General features: G+C 37.9%; 2 protein-coding genes and 1 non-coding gene across 3 annotated transcripts; 2 read left to right on the top strand and 1 right to left on the bottom strand.

The window, feature by feature from the left end:
* The first annotated feature begins 2071 nt into the window (after nucleotides 1–2071).
* LOC121266677 lies at nucleotides 2072–2197 on the top strand. Its single transcript, XR_005940898.1, has one exon. It is a non-coding gene; the product is annotated as a small nucleolar RNA snoR80 (small nucleolar RNA).
* A 339-nt stretch (nucleotides 2198–2536) lies between these two features.
* LOC121265829 (glutathione S-transferase T3-like) lies at nucleotides 2537–3928 on the top strand. Its single transcript, XM_041169491.1, has 4 exons — nucleotides 2537–2768; nucleotides 2860–2969; nucleotides 3057–3453; nucleotides 3840–3928. Exons 1-4 carry the CDS (start codon nucleotides 2537–2539, stop codon nucleotides 3926–3928), a joined length of 828 nt encoding a protein of 275 aa, XP_041025425.1.
* Nucleotides 3929–5098: 1170 nt separating this feature from the next.
* LOC121265998 lies at nucleotides 5099–9031 on the bottom strand. Its single transcript, XM_041169684.1, has 4 exons — nucleotides 8875–9031; nucleotides 8531–8777; nucleotides 8363–8418; nucleotides 5099–5312 (listed from the first exon to the last, which is right to left on the bottom strand). Exons 1-4 carry the CDS (start codon nucleotides 8911–8913, stop codon nucleotides 5163–5165), a joined length of 492 nt encoding a protein of 163 aa, XP_041025618.1. The 5' UTR covers nucleotides 8914–9031; the 3' UTR covers nucleotides 5099–5162.
* Between the last annotated feature and the right edge of the window lie 11005 nt (nucleotides 9032–20036).

Genomic DNA, 20036 nt, shown 5'->3' with positions numbered 1-20036 from the left:
TAGGCAAAGCTATATTTTTCTAATTTATGCTACAGTAAATCTCCTTCTCTCGTCATTGTTGGCGAGTTCCTGTAGAAGGATCAAATAAATATTTTATGACTATCCGTCCAACTGCCCCTCTCTTTTTCCCTCGTGTTTTCCATTTCTCTCGTGTTTCACTCGTCTTTTGTCTCTCGTCTTTCCCTCTTTCTCTCGCCATTTTTTTTTGAAACCCTTCTCCCTCTTCTCTCCCTCGCTCCGTCGCTCGTCTCTCCCTCTTCTCTCTATCCACCATTTTTCTTTTCTGAAACCTTTCTCCCTCTTCTCTCCCTCGCTCTGTCGCTCGTCTCTCCCTTTTCTCTCCGTCCACCATTTTTCTTTTCTGAAACTCCTCATCCTATTTTCTCCCTCGCTTGTCTCTCCCTCTTCTCTCTTTCTCAATCGATTTTATCTCTGTTCCTGGGTCGATCTTCCACGGTTGTGCAATTTCCTCTCTCTCTATCGGCTTGGCTCAACAATGCAGCACTCTCTCTCGGTTTGGGTTGGTAAAACTACCGAAACTTTATTTGGGTAAGCTTTATATTGAGTATTTTGAGTATGAATTTGTGAATTTCTGAAATGGGTATGAATTTGTTTGGGTAAGCTGGTTATTATCGTTGCTGATTTTTCTACAGTTGGTGTTGTTGATTTTTCTGAAATTTGTGTTGTTGATTTTTCTTCAGTTGTTTATTATCGCATCTAGCCCAACCTCCTCTCAAAGTCTTGGAGTTGAGCCCCCATATTTTTTTTTTTTGTTTTTTGTTTTCGGTAACTACAATCCATTGTTTCTAATTTGTTGTTTTTAGGTTTGTTTGCTTTTTGTGTATGGCCATTTTCTCGTGTCTCACTATGTTTACTAGTCATTTTGGTGGTCGAAAAGCTCATTCGGTCTCTTGAGTTTCTTTACTTTGCACAGCTTTTTTTTTTTCATAGGATAAATTCAAGCTGACACGGTCTTTGACTGCATGTGCTCCATTGCCTATTTTAAGGCAAATGATTTCTGGTGGATAAGGGATTATGCAAATTGAGTTGTTATTTTCCAGTATAGTTTCAACATACATTCCCAAATTTATTAAGTGTTAGAAATGGGACCATATACCCAAATTGGGTTGAAGATAAAAAGCTCTTTCCATAAGCTTTTTATCTTGCTGAGTTTTTTTCGGTTCTTTTTTTCCTGTTTGCTATACAATACTTGGTTTTGTATTATTTGTTGTTATTGTTTTTGTATTAATTCAGGGTTTTGATTTGGACCTCTTGGAGTAATTGTCAATCTTTTAGAATACGTGCAATAAGGTGAATGTCATCTGTGAAGTTGACTTGTAAAATTCTTATGGAAACCAGGCTTGTTGATGCTGAAAGGCATATCCTTCTGTACACCTAAAAACAGATTTAAAAAATTTCCATTATTCGTCGCATTAGGGAGCTTTCACAGATTATCTGTCTACTCATGAATACATCAGTACAGCTGCATGATTATAATCTTAAGGCAGTTTTGTTCAGAATCTGCTTCTTCCCTCTAACTTCAAACTATACGCGTCTATTCTTTGAACATGAGCTATTGTTTTTAATTTTCTTGCTAGTCTTCTTACTGCAACCTCATGTGCATCTAGTAACATATTACATACCCTATACAATTACAGTCCAAAAGCTCTTTCCATAAGCTTTTTATCTTGCTGAGTTTTTTTCTATTCTTTTTTTCTGTTTGCTATACAATACTTGGTTTCTATCACTTTGCTATTACTGTTTTTGTATTAATTCAGGGTTTTCATTTGAACCTCTTCGAGTAATTGTCAATCTTTGATGAGCTATTGTTTTTTTAATTTTCTTGCTAGTCTTCTTACTGCAACCTCATGTGCATCTAGTAACATATTACATACCCTATACAATTAAGAATGTGGTGGTCCAAAAGCTCTTTCCATAAACTTTTTATCTTGCTGAGTTTTTTTCTATTCTTTTGTTTTTTTTTTTCTGTTTGCTTTACGATACTTGATTTTCTATCACTTTGCTGTTATTGTTTGCTCTCTCCTTTTATGTAAGCATGCTTTAGGGTGTATTTAAGTGTGTATGTAGTAGTATATATATGTGTGTAATGGCTTGGACGCTACATATAACGTTTGTGGCTATCCCAATCGATGGTTTCTTTCAATGCCATTTGATCTCGGAAACACCACATATGTTATTTGTTATCATCGTTAAGACACTTTTCTGACTCCTCAACCAAAAACAGAGTTTACTTTGCTGTTCTTTGCAAAACAGATGATGAATAAAATGTGTTTGCTATTCTTCTTTGCAAAACAGAACAAGAAGTTTATTTTTGTTGCTATTTTGCAAAGTTGTTGTTTTTCTTTGCAAAACAGAACAAGAAGTTGATTTCTTTGCTATTTTCTGCATATTTTTCTACATATTACTTTGCATACCAGCTTATCCAAACAAATTGATGATGTAATATTTGTTGTTTTGTGGGACTTGAAAATTTTTAAACTTTTCTGACTCCTTGAAAATGTAATATTTTTCAAGGATGGGCACACAAATTGATGATGATCCCTTCTTCACCACTCTATTACAAGGTAGAGGAGAGGATTGTAATAGCACCGCAACGCAACATTCTAATGTTGTGCTCCAATCAACATTCAATGACGGTGAAAAGAGGCATCCTCCAAAAAAAGTTCAAAGGGGTGCATCTTTCACTGCAAAGAAGGATAACCTTCTCGTCTCAACTTGGTTCAATATTAGTATCGATGCAATAAATGGTAATGATCAAAAAGTCTACTCAAATGTGGGAAAGAATTTTAGAATTTTATCATGAATATAAAAAACAGAACAATGTGAATCGTTCTGTAGTTTCTTTGATGAATCGGTGGTCCTCGATTCAGAAATGCACAAATAAGTTTTGTGCATTTTTAGCACAAGTAGAGTCATTGCATCCGAGTGGTGCAACGGAGCAAGACAAGGTATGTAACATTTTCCTTTAATTTTTACAAACATGTAGGACTGATTTATGAACTAACAATATTCCTATGTAATTGTATATTGAGAAGGCTAAAATTTTGTATAAAGAGATGGAGAAGAGTAACTTCACAATGGAGCACTGTTGGTGTCTTTTGAGACACCAATCAAAATGGCAACAACACATCTCCACCCTTGGGACGAGGAGAAGGCCACAAGGTGAAGTTGCTATTGACACGGTGGGGGAGAACATGGAGGTTTTTGCTGAGGGACCTCTAGGCCAAAAATATGAGAAAGAAAGGGAGAGGAAGCAGAAGTCGATGGAAGGCAAAGAGTCTAAGATCAGCATTTCCTTAGCTAAAATGATCAAGGATAGAGCCACGACCATGGAAGAGCGGAGAAATGCTGCGTTGAAGGCAGATAAAAAAAGCGAGAAAGTATTTGAACTAAAGAAGAAGAAGTTTGAACTAGAGAAGAAGAAATTTGAAGGCAAGATGATGATGCTAGATCTACGTGGCATGAATGCTATACAACAAGAATATTTCCGTAATATTCAACTAGTAATTTTTTAGGAATCGAAGTCCCATTCCGGAAGTAGATCTAACTCTCATTTGACACCTTATTATGTAGATATCTAACTTCTAATATTTATAGAACTAAATTTTTTGAGAATTTAGTGGCTGCCCAACCACATGTGGGTTGGATAAATATGTGGCTGGGTAGCAACTAAATGTGTGGATTGTGGATATTATCTCTATTGGTAATTTGTGGACTGTTTTGATAACTTTTCTAACTCTTTTGGTATATAAAGAGGTATTTATATGGACTGTTGATGCTATGTGTTGCTGGACTTGAATAGTGAATTGTGTTGTTAGACTTGAATGAGACTGTGTTGCTGGACTTGAATGGGACTGTGTTGCTGGACTTGAATGGGACTATGTCAAGTGTGCAATTAGATAGTTGATGAAAGAAGTAATCATTGAAAACAAAGGCAGCATATGAGTATGTTTTTTTTTTTTTTTTTTTGTTAGAAAATTGCGCTTCACTCCTTTGCTAATGCTTCTGCCTGTATCAATATTAATTTTAATTGCCCTCGTGAACTTAGGAAGACACCTTCCCTACGTACTCTGTAGTGGCAGTGATTCTTCGCTTGGTTTATTGAACTATAAGTTTCATTGGATGCTAATATAATGGAGACTATGGAAAGATTTTCAGGTGCATTTCTTATATTATGACAGCTTTAGTTATTGTTTGGGCACCTTGTTGACTGTTTGGAACTCATATTGCTTTTAGGATGCTTATGAAAGTGATGGCTACTACATGTAGTTGCTTGACTTGTCTTTTTATTGTAGAGAATATTCCTAGTTTGGATAATCATGTAGTTGGGATATTTTGGTTGTTTCTAATTTGCAACTTTTGCAAGTTATGCAAAACTACAAGGCTATGATGTAGAGATGATATCCAATGCTCTGCAACAGGGTGCAAAACTAGTTTGCTGCTGATTACACTTGCAATTTTAGGCACATTACATTAGAAATAGGTTGAGGAAACAATAATTTTGAGTAAAATATAAATTATTAATTAATATATGAAGTGTATTTGTAAAATATAAAAAAAAAAATTGTAAAATAATATTAAAATATATAATATTATATTGATATTTTCACTTTAAGATAGCTAGTCCAATATGGACTCAACTAGTCAAAAGTTAATACTATAGCTAAAAGTTAAGATTCTAATCAAATTTTAGACTCTAGGCCATTGCCAATGCTCTAATTTACATAGTTGCCTCCAAAGCTACAACTACGGGCAGCGATTATGATTTCTATTGATAACGAACAGTGATTTTGGCACTAAAGAACTCATCCTCCATCAGCCAGCATAAAGACTGCAAAATGTTTCAAAGACAGGTGATCCATCTCTCTTTCTGTCTCTCAAAATATTAATTCTAGAAGGAGATGGCTGTAACCCCTGTTCTCTGTTAAAAAAATGCCTTCACTTTCAACGCATCATTTACAGAGGATGGATGTCAGGAGAAATTATTACTCATTGTTCCCTACCAACTAAAACTTATGTTGCCTGCCTCCCTTATCAAAATTATTTTAGTTTAGGCTCAGGATACTCCACTTACATGTTGCACAGAAGTGTAGATTGGCATTAGATTATTCCACATGTAGTTCAAGAAAGAAGAATAGATATTACATGGATGACTTGACAAACAATATCAGTCTGGGAAGATTCTCAAGAGCCAATGTAAGGAATGCACCAAGAACAAAAATCAAAATGAAAGCTAATATTATTTTTCCAATGTAAGAAAAACTGATTGCTGGATGTGAGCTGTCAGGACTCTACAAAAGAAAGTCAGCAAATAAAAAGTATATCAGATAAAAAGAAAAAAACATTTTTATTTGATTAAGCACAAACGAATTCCAATGAAGAAATAATAGTCACACAAACTGGTAGCTTTGGGTTATAGCGAACAAAAACTCAAGGCCGTTCACAAAAAACAATAATGCTAAATCGAAACGATGTGTTGTTTTCTACTAAACAGATCTATGCATTGGAACAAGAAAATAAATGCAATGTCAATGAAAAGAGCCAATCTCGAATACAAAAGAGGATGAATACCAAGAGCATGGAGAGAATGATATGATTAAAGTCTGATGTAGATCAGGGAAAAAAAAAAAAAAAAAAAAAAGACAAAGTCAAATGCAAACATGCACTTTTTTTCTGTCCCTTTTCTTTTGGTAAAGCTCATACTCCTAGATGGATTGAACGGGATTTGTGTGTTTAATCGAATTAGTAAAGAAGACCGTAAAGGGTCAAGAAAGGAGGATTATTTAGTGTATAAATATTGTGTCACATGTTCATTAGCTCTGAAATGAGGTAATAGACGAGATATACTAGCTGGAATTCGGAAGGTACAAATAAAATGATGTACAACAGTGTCTCAGAACTGAGTACCCTCAGAAGTAAAGAATGATATAATTGAGAGACAGGTATATTGATTGCAGCATTAGATGAACACTAAAGCATATAATTTCCTGTTTATTATAGAGAGAGAGGAAGATCCTACAAGGAAGCAAGGATCTCCTAACCCAAGAGAGATAATGACTTAATCCATGTGCAATCAAACTGTTATTTTCTGGAGAGAATAAGCTTTTGACATCTGATGACAACATAATTACATAGCATTTCCATCTCAATATGTTTATTGTTAACAAATTTGTTAACAGAGGAGAAAAGATTGCAGAGTTTTGATCAAAGTAAGTCTGTAAAAATTGAACAACAGTAAAGAACTTTGAAATAGTATGAATTTAAGAAATTTGGCAAATGTCAAATTCTGTTTTTCAATTTGAATGCGTGACTGTACAGATAAAAAAGATGTCAAGCAAGAAAGGATAAAAAACTGATCATGCCCATATTGAGAGAGTATAGGTGGTGAATGGGAATCCTATGTCGCTTGGGAGGGAGAAGTTCTATCCTTTATAATTATTGCAAGGGGTATCAATTGTACCATTGACCAGTCCTTTTGAAGTATGGGCCCATACGTCGTTTGGGCCTTACTTGGGCCGTTACAAATGGTACAGAACCAATCTCAACTAGAAATGTGGGTCTTAAACCGTGCCACCTATGATACAATAGCCCAACAAGGATATCGGGAATTTAAGGGTGGGAGATTGTGATACCACATATTGAATGTGGTGAATGAGATCTCACATTGCTTGGGATGGAGAAGTTCTTACTCTTTATAATAATTTCAAGGGGCTCCAATTGTACTATTGACTAATCATTTTGGTGTATGGGTCCATGCGTGGTTTTGGCCTCCCTTAGGGCCCCATAGGTCATTTTATGATCATAATCTTAGATTACTAATACTAATACTCACATTATTATATTTTTCTATAACATGAACTCCGCAATCCATGTGAACATCAACAAATTAATTTCTAAATCAAGAACCTTTTGCTAGGATTTGGAGAAAATAACCAAATTCTTTTACCAACTTAGGTTGTACGTAATTTGGAGAAAGGTGGGGGATCTTTGCATTATGTTTACAAAAACGAGAAACAAGTGAAGATCAAAGAAAAATAAATAAAGTTTCCAAAGCTTTTTAGTGGGGCACTTTCTTGCTAGGAAAATAGAAAACAGAACTAAAAACATAGTGACGATCATAGAATTCTCAAAAGTTTTGGCAATCTTAGGCTGCGTTTGGTTGCAAGACTCAGCTAAGCTCCGCTGAACTCAGTCTAATTTTAAGATGAGTCTAACATCCAAACACCCAACTCTCAAATTACTAAACTCATCTCAACTTAAAACCTCCTTACACATGGGACCCACAACCTTTTTCAACTTAACATATCTTTATACGTGAGATCCACGACCTTTTTCAACTTAACATATCTTTATACGTGAGATCCACAACCTTTTTCAACTTCCCATAAAAAATACTAAACTCATCTTAACATCCAAACACACTTTAAATTCAGTTACATAACTCCCTCCACTACTCAACTCACTATTATTCATAAAGACCTGAACTCAGTTCAACATCCAAACGCAGCTTTAGACTTCTCAAAATTTTTCAACATCTCTTAACTTTTCTAATAACTTCATTCCCAAACAGTACTCAATAAGAAAAAAATTTCTATTTCAATTTTTAAATTTTTCATCTAATTATTACCTAATCTTTACTCAAACACAAAACACAATACAACTTTTACAAACTCCAAAACAAAAATAATCTTAAAAATTATATTCAAACAACTTTTCAACTTTATCTATCCACTTTCACAAACTCCAATACAACTCTTATTTTAAAAATATTTTTATTCAAATTTTCCTCTCCTTTCCCAAAACCTAATCTCATACAAATTCAGAAAATTCCCAAATATTTCCAAACATTTTTGGTATCCAAACATGGCTGAGCCAATGGGAGAGAAGTGTATTCTCTCCTGTGAGTCTTTAATATGGCAAACCATCAGACTTCGTAAGCAACCTTATTTCCCTCTTATATGAAAGCAGTGCATTTTTTTTTCTGGGCGTCTTCTTCTTATGATATATTCTAACAAGGAATAACCACATGGTACACCTGAGCTCTCCACAACAAAAAGCTTCCGAAGTTCTCTTTCATATTTGTAACCATTCTTATCATCCTGTTGGTCTTTTCCATTAACATCACACAAGGATATCTCTAAACCAAATCCTCCACTAAACCAACCACTCACGAGAGCCGAGTCTTAACAAATATTTATGGAAACAAAAAAAAAGAACTTTAATATATCAGTTCCCACCCTACCAGTAGCAGAACTTCATACATCTTCACGCTAACCCTTACTTCATTAGATGCAATACGAATCCATTTAACTTAACATATCAAAGGAAAAGAAACTCTTACCGTTACTGTAGAAATTCGGGTCGTCACCGGTCGGACCCCTACCCCCTTCGGAACCCCTAAAAACAGAATCAAATGCATTCAACATTACCAACGGCAAAATGAATCATCATTTTCTAAAACATAAATAAAAAGAGAGAGAATAATTTGAACGCCAAAAAACCCAATTACCTGCATAGTTGAAATCGGGTTCGATGGCTGTCTGTAGCTTCCAACCGTGGCCGTAGTCGAAGAGAACCGAATTGGGTCCGAAAGCAATGGGTTCCTCTCCTTCTTTGAAAGCTTCGATATAGGAAGCAAGGGGTTTGCCTTTGCCTCTATCCAATCTTCCATTAATGAGTGATACCGCAAAGCGCGCGTCTGTACCAACCGCAAAGCGCCTTGTCTTGCCTGAGCTTTTGCAAATAACCTCTAAAAACTGTTTAGTGGAATTAAACAAAAAGAAAAGATAGAGGATTACAAACAACTTCTCGGAGCTTCAAATGAATATCAATAAAATTTAAGAGAGAGGTTACAGAAGGAGGAGAACGTGGAGCAGCTTTAGCTTCAGCCATCAGAGAGAGAAGACAATAACAATCTTGACAAGAAGCTATTGTTTTTCTTGCTTTCTTTATTCAGTCGTGGAATTTTCGCGTGAGACATCCTGGCGATGTTTAATTATTCGAATTTTAATTTTTTTTTTAAATATATATAAGATAAATTATTGTTAAAGATCTCTTAAGGATTTTGCTAATTGCTACACGGCATCCTAATTACACATCGCATTTTTTTTTTTATTATTATTAAATTAATTGAGTTTTTATATTCATTATCTCTATACCATAAAGTTTTTTTTTTTTTTTTTAAACAAATGTCATTTCATTGATCAGATAGTATGGCTTTCAACCAGTACAAAGTGACTAATACATTTGGCTATGGAATCAACATCCAAAAGCTTAGTTGCGAGGGTCACAGCTTCTCTAGCAAGTGCGTGCCACTCTATTTGCTTCCCTTTTAACATGTTGTAATTTCAAAGAAAAACTTCCAAGTACTCTACAAATTACAGCAATCACACATCTTAAAGGGCTATCAGATTCCTTCTGGTGTAGCACAGTATCAACAACTTTTAGAGAGTACCCTTCCAAATTTTTCAGATTAAAATCCTTACATAGAGTAACCGCTTCCAATAGACCCCTAACTTCAGCTATCGAAAGCTGCACACGATAACTTAGAGGCTACATCATACTTAATAAAACACAGCCTTCATTATCCCTTATCACGTCACCAATACCAACCTGTTGGTTACCATAATTGATGGCTATATATTAGCTTGCTTTGACCCAATCTAGTGGAGGAGCCTCTCACTGTGGGGGCTGAGATTGTAGTTTTCCTAATTTAGTAGTTCTAGTCTCCATAGCAGTCCGATGAGTAGCCACTTCAGTTACAACATTAGTCTATAGAACAACAAGATCTTGAAAAGAACCATCAAAGATCAGTTTGTTTCTTCTTAGCCAAATGGATCTAGCAAGGTCAACAAATAGAACCAAATCCTGTGATCTTAGTCTATCCATCATCTGGACCAGAATCTTTTCAAAATCCACATCTCATACAACTGCTTTCTGAAATGCCTTATCACCTAGTAACCACACATCTTGTGCTGAAGGGCAAGACCAAATAATATGGCCTGGAAATTCATCTTCCTGTAAACAGATGGGGCAAGTAGCTTCTGCAACTACATTCCTCTTAAATAGATTTTATTTTGTGGGAAGGGCATCAACACAAGCACGCCACATGAAAACTTTCACTACATTTGTTGTTTTCAAAGACCATATGTTCTTCCATATATGTTGCGACTTACACTGCTGAGAAGATTCCCCTCTACTGCTCTAATTTAGCTACATACTCAAGTAAGCACTTTTCACAGTAAATTTTCCATCTGAGGTTCCACCCCATACCAGTTTATCTGAAACCTCTTGACCCACCACATGAATCTGCATGATCTTAACTATATCATCATGATTAAAAATAGCTTGAACTAGATCCATGTTCCACTAGCCAGCACTTGTGTCAATTAGTTCTGAAACTAGGGCATGTTCAGATAAAATACTGACAAGAGATTGAATTTGATTAGTTTTAGTCTGAGGCAACCACTTGTCTTTTCAAATGTGTACTTGCTGGTCATCACCAATTCTCCATACCACACATTCAGTAACTGTGTGGCCCGCCATAAGCTTTTCCAAATGTATGAGGGCTTCTAAGCCTAGACTAGCAGCTAGGACAGATGAGTGTGGGAAGTATTTGGCTTTAAAGATCTAACTTGGAAGGGAGGTTGGAGAATTTAACAATCTCCATGCTTGCTTTGCCAAAAGTGCTTAATTAAATGACTCTAGATCCCTAAAACTCATTCCACCATAAGGTTTCCCCATGCACATAGCATTCCAGTTTTTCCAATGGATTCTATTCTCCCTATCTCGATTGCCCCACCAGAAATTTAAGATCAGAGAGTTGAGCTTCTTAACTAGGCATTTGGGCAGCATAAACACACTCATGTAATATGTGGGAATAGGAGTATTTTCATCCTTGCCATAGATAAAAATTATGTCTTCCAGTTGAGCAGTCTACACCTCTCTTGTTAACTAAATCAGTGAAACCAGCAGATTTCGATCGACCAATTAAAGAGGGGAGTCCCAAGTACTTATCTGCATTAGATGAAGCCCTCAATCCTACAACCTCCATTAGATAATGCTTAGTAGTAGAGCATGTATTGTTGCTAAAAAAGAGGGATATTTTATCTTTGTTGAGATGTTGTCTTGATGCTGATTCATAAAGGCCCAAAATGGTATTGAGTCTCACCCACTCGTGTACATTTGCTTTACAAAATAAAAGACAATCATCAGCAAAAAGTAAATGACTCATTTTCACCAATTCAGTAACAGACTTTGGGTTTTTACCCTTAGAGATCAACACTATATAAATATAGTTGATATCTGCAATATCTCCTCCTCCATTTAAAAAAGATAGCACTGCATTACATACCTCATCACAACAACAGACCAATGAGTTTGATAAAAACAAGCCCCATAGTCATCTAGACTAGGTGCTTTCAGAGGGCCCATATGAAATATAGCATCCTTTACTTCTTCCCTTGTGAAAGGCTTTATCAGCATTCATCTCAGGAGTAACTTTCTCTGTAAAAGCAAAAGGACAAGTCACAATATTAGTTGGACAGTAGGAAGTAAATAACTTTTGGTAATATTTAGTGAATGCACTGCCAAACCCTTTTTGGTCATTAAACACATTTCCTTGCTCATCCATTACTTGCACTATTTTATTTCTTCTTCTCTTCCGGCTTGCACACTGATGGAAATACTTAGTATGTTGATCCCCTTGCTGCAACCCGTGCACTTTTGCTCTTTGTTTCCATTGTAGGTGCATTCTCTCAAGATGGCTATTAATCTCCATTTGAAAACCAATATACTCCTCCATAGTGTTTGAATTCAAGTTCTGCTGTAAATTCGCAAGTTGCTTAACTTTAGCTTGCAACCAATCATCAAGAACAGGATCTTTACATATGCTCCAACTCTTCAGACTCATGATACAACACTTCAATTTCTTTTTTAAACTATCAAAACACCCTCCTAAGTGGTAAGTTTGATCCCATGCAGTCTTTATCACCTCTCCACATTCAGCATATGTTGACCAATTAGCCTCAAATCAAGCTAATCTTTTACCAGACTGTATCTGGTTTATACAAGCTCTAGTATTAACCAAGATTGGAAAATGGTCAAATGAAGAAGAGGGTAACACCTGAAATTCCCTATCACCAAAAGCATCACACCAGGTACTGTTTGCAACAGCTCTATCTAGCCTCCCCTTTGTGAAGGTACCATCACTTCTTCTATTTAACCATGTAAAATTCCCAATCAAGAACCCTAGATCACATAACTGGCACGTTTGTAAGACATTCTTGAACATTTCCATATGCTTATGACTTCTTCTATTTCCACCAACTTTCTCCTCGTGGAAAAGTAATTCATTAAAATCACCAACACACAACTACTGCACAGGTTTTAAACTTGCCAAATGCTTTAAAATAGAGTAGCCTTCATGTCTTTTAGCCACCTCAGGATGTCCATAGAAACAGGTTAGCATCCAAGTTGTGTGACTAAGTTCATCTTTGATCCAGGAGTTGATATGCCTATGAGAATAACAGTGAATGGTCAAGTGATGGTCCCTAGACTCTACCATAAGTGCATGGGTTGTGACAAATAGAACATGGCAAAAAGAGTATCGTTTCCACAAGGAGGAGATTCAAGTACCAATTTATAAATTTTCTATATTATTTAGACAATCCCAAATTGAGGTGACTAACTATAAATTCTTAACCTGAAAAATCAAATATGAAAGGTTCCTATAGCTTGGATTTCATCAATTGAATTCCTTCAATGAGTTTAAACTTGGTTGCTTGCATTAATGTTTTTCTAGTTACAACGACCGAATTTTATTTTTTTATGTGATATCATCTTTCAAGGTATAACACCTATACCTATATTAATCCTATGTCTACTATCGTGATCACAGAAATTAATATAAATTCATTATGCTCTATGAGATTCTTGAATGTAGGTCACAAATGTGTGTATTTATTTCTAAACTACACTGCCAAGGTTTGATGAATTCATGAACTAATATTGAACTTCAACTTCCGTTGCTTTATTCAACATCTTATGCATGCAATTCATGGCCAATAAATTGCAAGAATAAAAATCGAAATCATCCAATTGCAATTAACAAAGGGTTTTCAATACAACCATACTCAATTCATATCCAAAATTCAATGACTACATCCTAGCCCTAGAATAAGAAAACTAGCAAATCATAACTAATAAAATAATCCAATTATTTCTCAAACATAAATTCAAATCTAACATCTTTAATAACAATTCAGCAACTAAAAATTAGAGAAAGAGAAAAAGAACTTTGTAATCGCAGAAATCATGAGATTCATTCTTCCTTTCGGAATTACAGCTCTTCCTTCAATCCTCCTCCCTTAATTTCGTGCCAATGATATGCTTATATATAGTAGAAAAGAAACCCCAATGTTTTCATGATTCCCCCTAAAAACATCACCTAACTTTTAGGACTTATCTTGGTAGCTGCGTACGTACTTTAGGAGTTTGAATTTTGAAATCCTTCGTAGAGATAAAGTTTTAGCCCTTTAAGACAGCTTTCCAACTCATTAGGAATCGAATCAATTGGAAGTGTGAGTAGGAAGTTATGATCAAAACATTAAAGTATGTCCATTCTATCTCCTAGTGCATTTTGGATTTGGATTTCTTGTGGATTCCTTCGATGATTTCTTTTTTTTCTTGATCCAAATTACTCTCAAATCCTCTAGAAATTTTTCTTTTTAGAACCCTCCTTCCATATCTGTAGGCCATCCAATCCATTCAAAATGGATTCTCTTTTCAAATTTTAAAACAAAAGATTTCTCCCATATCTGCTACTGAAAATCTAGAATTATTGGCTTCTCGAATTCCAGCTGGATTTAGAGCATAAAAAAGATACATCTTGGAGTTGAGTCCTTTATGGTGTTTTAGATCTCGTTCTCAGCTTTCAAACACACTTGGGCTTGCTTTATTTTGACTTCTAGAACTCCAGATACAGGCTGAAAACCGAAACAGGGTCTGGGTTGCAATAAACTTCTGAACAGATTTGGACTTCTTCGTTTCTGCTAAATTTTGAACTTTAAAACGGAAGAACTAAGTTTTGGGATCTTCATAAAAGTTTTATGCCTACGTCTTAGATTTCCATCAAGCCAAACAACACCTAAAACTGAGATCCGTAGCTCTAGTTAGAACCCAAAAATCAAACAATGTTCTGGTTTGACTAGACCAGACCAACTCGGATTTACTTTCTAGGCCTAGCCTGATTTGTGCCTCTTTACATCATCCCATTTTCAACCTAATTCAATAATTAAACACCTGAAAAATACCAAGAATTTACAAGAATTAAATAAATATAAAAGACACCTAAAATTCTAGAAAAAGAGCTAAGAAACATACAAAACACTCTGAATCAAAACAATTAGAACTAAGGAAATGTGTGAAATAAATTTCCACATCAAATACCCCCAAACTTGAATGTTTGCTTGTCCTCAAGTAAAAGGAAAACCATAAAAAATAAAGGAAAATAACTATAATTAGGCTCAACTCATCACACCCAAAGGACCTATCATGCAAACATCAAATCTTGAACTTGGTACATAAACAATAGCAAAGAAAGGAAAACTAAGCATACTCACTTTAATACCCTGCTCCTTATTTCTTACGTACGCTTCTTCTTTCTGACGTACATTCCGTCTTTATGACGTAAGCAAATCCCGAGGGTAGAGATTATGTGATTTGTCTGCCCCTTCTATCTAGCGACTGTGAGACTCGTTAGGCGTGCCGAACCTCGAATGCATGTTTCAAAAGATATCTTGTGACTTCTAGGGCATGCCCAGTGTTTTAAATGTGCTGGAAATATTTATAGGGAGCATTTCCAGTGTTATTGAATTAAGTTTGATTTTTAATACGACAATAATAATATTCTTGAAGAGCTCCAAAAATATTATAATTGTCAGAAATCATTTTAATATCATTATTAAAATCATTTCAATTATTTAAAATATTATAGGATTTAAATTATGTTGAAAGCTTTAATTAATTAAATGGTTTTATTCTTTTAAATATGTTAAATAAGACTTCATCATTTTATTAATGATGAAGAATATTATTTTATAAACTAAGTTAGTTTAAATAATATTTTACCTTAATTCCTCTAAGTGCTTTTAATTAAGTTAATGTTACGCATTTTCAAATCAGTGTTTTAAACTCTCATCATTAGATCATTTTGAGGATCCCCAGACGAAGGGATTGGATGAAATACCCAGACCCCTCTCTTTCTCCCTCCCTTTTTCCCCAGCTCTCTCTCTCTCTCCTCCCTCCCTCAGCTCGCGTACATAGTACGCTGTTCCTCTCTCTCGCCCAATGCTCCACTGCCCAACCCGGCGCCGCCGTGCACCGGTAAGCCTCACCTCTGCCACCACTGGCACCACATCCCTCCGGTGCGTCCTCCCATGCTAGTCTCTCTCTCCCACGCTCTCTCTCTTCCTCTCTGCTGGCCATGCACAGCCTGAATGGGCTTAGTGCTTACTGCTCCACCGTGCACCGTCCTCCGGCGCCACCACCTCCACGACAGCTTCTCCTCCTGCTGGCCATCATTCTCTAGCAAGCTCAACCTCCCTCTCCCCCTCCGTCGCACACACACCATACCCATGAAATTGGGTTTACACGGCTTCAAGGCCACCGACGCTCCTAGCGCCGCCGTGCGCGGCCACCAGACACCACCACAGGCACCTCCTAGTCTCCCCCTTCTTCCTCCCTTGAAGCCATGGCTAGTAGCCCTTCCTCCATCTCACGGTTTCTCCCTCTCTCACGCACGGGTGTCACACCCCCACCACCGTACGCCACCACCCACGACAGATGACCACCACCTCCAGCCTCCTCAAGCCACCACCGAGCCATCCCAACCACCTATAGCCCCGATCTGCCACCCATGCACGCACACTCTCTCTCACTCTCCCACGGTTTCTCCTCCACCGTGCGGCGAGATCTGCCACTGTGAGTCACCGCGGCGCCACCTCGACGCCACCACGAGTTCCACCGCACCTCTGTTAGCCGAACCCTAGGTCCAAACCACCACTTTATGTGGTGGGTAGAGACTGCACGTGATGGACAGCCACTGCGCGTGGCTGACCGCCACTGTACACGGCTAGATCCGCTGTGTTACGCTCTTTGCCACCATCACAAGGCCCACACGAGCCCTTCCAAGACCACACCTAGCTATCCAAACGCCCAAACAGTCACCGTACGTGAGTTAGCCGCCACGTACGACCCTTCCAGTATCATCGACCGTGATGATCAATGAGCAACGCATGGGTTATCCCGTCAATGGTATAACCCTCTATCCTTCGTTAATTATGTTAGATATTGATTAGTTGATTAGGTTGTGGACTGTGCTGTTAGTATTTGTGGAGTTCGCTATGTTGGGATATTCTGTGTAGTGAAGTGTTGGGCATTCTGTGTAGTGAAGTGTGGGGCATTTTGTGTAGTGAAGTGTTGGGCATATATGTGTAGTGTGGTGATGTGATGTGCCATGTATGTGAAGTGTTGAGCTTATCTGTGTAGTGCGTTGTGATGTGTTGGACGTAGTTGGGAAGTGTGCTGTGAAGTGTTGTGGATTGTGTCATGTAGTGTGGTTGTGGAGTGTCTACTGTATAGGTGACGTGGCATGTGGAATGGGAACAGTACCCGCTGAGTGTACTCTGTGTATGACGTAATGTGAGATAAGGAGAGTATATGTAAAATATACCCTCCTGGCATATTGTGGAACGGGATGAGTACATGTGGAGTGTACTTTGTAGCATAGTGCGTGTAAAAAAGAGTGCACGTGAAATGTACTCCATGTGGTGGAGTGATGCACCATATGGCGTGTACGCCATAATGGTGATGTGGCTTAATGTGTGTGAAGGGAGTACACGTGTGGTGGATTGATGCACCATATGGCGTGTATGCCATAGTGGTAATGTGGCGTATGTGAAGGGAGTACACGTGGAGTGTACTCCATGTGGTGGAGTGATGCACCATATGGCGGGTATGCCATAACGGTGTTGTGGCGTAGTGCTTGTGAATGGAGTACATGTGAAGTGCACTCCATGTGGTGAAGTGATGCACCATATGGCGGGTATGCCATAGTGGTGATATGGCGTATGTGAAGGGAGTACACGTGGAGTATACTCTATGTAGTGGAGTGATGTACCATATAGCGAGTATGCCATAGTGGTGATGTGACATATGTGAAGGGAGTACACGTGGAGTGTACTCCATGTGGTGGAGTGATGCACCATATGGCGGGTATGCCATAACGGTGCTGTGGCGTAGTGCTTGTGAATGGAGTACACGTGAAGTGTACTCCATGTGGTGGAGTGATGCACCATATGGCAGGTATGTCATAGTGGTGATGTGGCGTATGTGAAGGGAGTATACGTGGAGTGTACTCCACAAGGTAGCGACACTACGTGTGGCGTGTCGCAGAGATAAGGATGGTTGTGTGATTGATGGGCATGGAACGTTATGAGTAGTGTCGGGAACTGTGGAACAGTGTCCCGAAGTAGTTATGGCGTAGCCTGTAGTCTGAGGTGACAAGTGTCACCATGATGGACTTATGGCTAAGAGTGTGCGTGAAGTAGCAGAACAAGTGTAAGAGTACGTAGCGGAAGCATGACTGGGCAACGTCGCAAAGTGACGTGGTTACTGATAGTCATGCTTATGATGGGTGAGGAGTTAGTATAGAAATGATGTAGCAGGATAGTGACGAGATGTCACGATGTGATAGGAGTACATGAGGAACCGTACTCGTGATGAGTTAAGGGTTGATGTAAGAATGACGTAGTGGGATGTCAGGTGATGTGACAAGGTCATGGTGTAGCTTGGGTGTAGTCTCGAGCAATATGACGTGACATGTGGCGTAGTTGTGGATGAAGTCTTGTCGTGTTAAGTGTTGGGATGAACTGTCAAAAGGGACGAGTAGGGTGAAGAGTCATGCTAGCCAGGTTAAGAGAAGGTTGATATCGGAGTATGGCCCTTGTCCCTACGAGCAGGTGATCAACATGTTATATGTTGGTCTCAGGTGATAAAGGGGTAAGGTACATGTGTAATCTGGTTATACACATGTGCTGGACGGATTCACCATATGTAATGGGTAATCTGTACTTGGCACAGTTACACGATGCTTAAGCCTCATAGTTGGCTTAGAGCCGTGTGGCTTGTATGGATAAGAATGAGGATTTAGTATGGGCTAAGATGCATGGAGGTAGTAATGGGTGTATTATCTAGGACTGGGATGCGTGATTCCATCGGTCGGAATCATGCGTCGAATGTGGTTAGTAAGAAGAGAAAAACGAAGGTCTTAGTGTCTTAATTCTAAAGTGAATCATGGGTTCACCTTAGTGAATGAGCACTTGAGGTAAGACATTGAGTTAGAAGATGTGGTGACCGTAAGTGGTCCCCGAAGGTTTTAACATAGTAAAGGGCACGTAAGTGCACGGGATAGAAGGAGAGTGTTCCAAGTGAAGTGTAGTTCTATTTCTAGTTTAAGTTGCTTATGTACTAGATAGAAAATGACGCTAAGGTATGTGTATACATGTAGGTTGCCATCTGACAAGCACATGAATGGACTGCATGATATGCAAGTAGCATGAAGTCTAGGTAAGTGTTAAGTTCATACTCTTCTAGAGTCTTCTAAAATATAAAGAAAAGAAAACGAAACGCTTTTCCTTTACGATGCATGACGAAAATGCACGAAAGAAGTTTTACGAAAGAAAATGCTAATTGTTCAAAGGTATAAGTATATACGGCCCTCCTTGGCAGCCCTTTTTTATGCAATGAAAGTATTAATTGTACGCATGTGAATGGATGATTATACACTGTATCTATCGTATGTATTTTATAAGAAAATCCATGAACTGATGAAAATGCATGAAAGGCATGAAAACGGACGCTTTTATGGATCCTACGAACCGGCGCTTTCATGAGTGCCATGAGGTGATGCTCATGGATGCCATGAGAGACGACGTTCAAGGTGATGCTTATGGATGCCACGAAAGCTGACGTTTAAGCCCATGTATGTTTTTAAATGAAGTTTTTCATGAACGAACTGTTAAACGAAGGATAGGACTGAAATGAACTGAAAAATGAAAGAAAATTTTCGGGCTTACGCCCCAAATGATATTTTCTCATGAAAAGAAATGCTTTCTCATGAAAGGACTATTAAAGGAAAGAAAGAACTGAATAAAAGCTCCAGCTCTTTAGAGCTGGCATGAATGAATGAATGAAAAGCATGAAAGATATGAAAGCATGAAATGTATGAAAACACGTAACGGCCACATGAATGAATGGAAAGGGTACCAATGAATGGGCAGATTGCAATGCCGGGTAAGTAGTACTGGTAGTGCACCCAGTGCTGCCCCCATAAAAGGGATTCCCAATCCGTGGCCACGGGCGGAGTCCGGGTCCAAAGGAAGGCCGCTAACCCCAACACACGGGGCGTAACAGTGTGTACTGGCCTATGAAAGTGATAAGAAAGAATGTATGTATGCATGAAAGTATGAATGCATGAATGCACATATTCTTGAAGAAATGAAGGCACTGACGGGAGAAACGTTCTAAGAAAAGAAAGCTCATTTTAAAAGAAAAATCTCGTCTAGTGACGTTTTCAAAAGAACGCATGTATGCATGCACGCATATACGTATAGTATGTATGAATGATGAATGCATAAATGAAAACCTATGTGGCTATATTTTAACTATATGAAGTAATGCTTACGAGTTTTCGACTCATTTTTATTTTTATGCATATCCCTCCCCCCACAGAAACTGAACGGTCAGGACAGACACGGCCCATGGGGAGGAGCACGAAAGTCTAGGCATGAGTTTTAATTGTATAAGAGGTCCTTTCATTGTAAGATTAATGTTTTCTGCTATAAACCTCTTTTATCCTAAAACACATTTTATTTTATAAACGTAGAGTCTTGCACCTTGGATATGCAAGTAAAAGGTTAAAATCGAACGGTAATTCCCATCGTCCTTTCTAAAAA

Source organism: Juglans microcarpa x Juglans regia, chromosome 5D (assembly GCF_004785595.1).
Source record: "Juglans microcarpa x Juglans regia isolate MS1-56 chromosome 5D, Jm3101_v1.0, whole genome shotgun sequence".
NCBI lineage: Eukaryota > Viridiplantae > Streptophyta > Magnoliopsida > Fagales > Juglandaceae > Juglans > Juglans microcarpa x Juglans regia.
This window is presented reverse-complemented; position numbering and strand designations above follow the sequence as displayed.

Excerpts from the sequence above, each read along its gene's own strand:
- LOC121265829 (XM_041169491.1), top strand. The coding sequence starts at position 2,537 with ATGGGCACACAAATTGATGATGATCCCTTCTTCACCACTCTATTACAA. Across the intron at positions 2,769-2,859 it reads TAGTATCGATGCAATAAATG|TTTCTTTGATGAATCGGTGG; the intron begins GTAATGATCAAA and ends ATCGTTCTGTAG. Across the intron at positions 2,970-3,056 it reads GTGCAACGGAGCAAGACAAG|GCTAAAATTTTGTATAAAGA; the intron begins GTATGTAACATT and ends TATATTGAGAAG.
- LOC121265998 (XM_041169684.1), bottom strand. The coding sequence starts at position 8,913 with ATGGCTGAAGCTAAAGCTGCTCCACGTTCTCCTCCTTCT. Across the intron at positions 8,419-8,530 it reads ACCCGATTTCAACTATGCAG|GGGTTCCGAAGGGGGTAGGG; the intron begins GTAATTGGGTTT and ends TTCTGTTTTTAG. Across the intron at positions 5,313-8,362 it reads CCCGAATTTCTACAGTAACG|AGTCCTGACAGCTCACATCC; the intron begins GTAAGAGTTTCT and ends TTTCTTTTGTAG.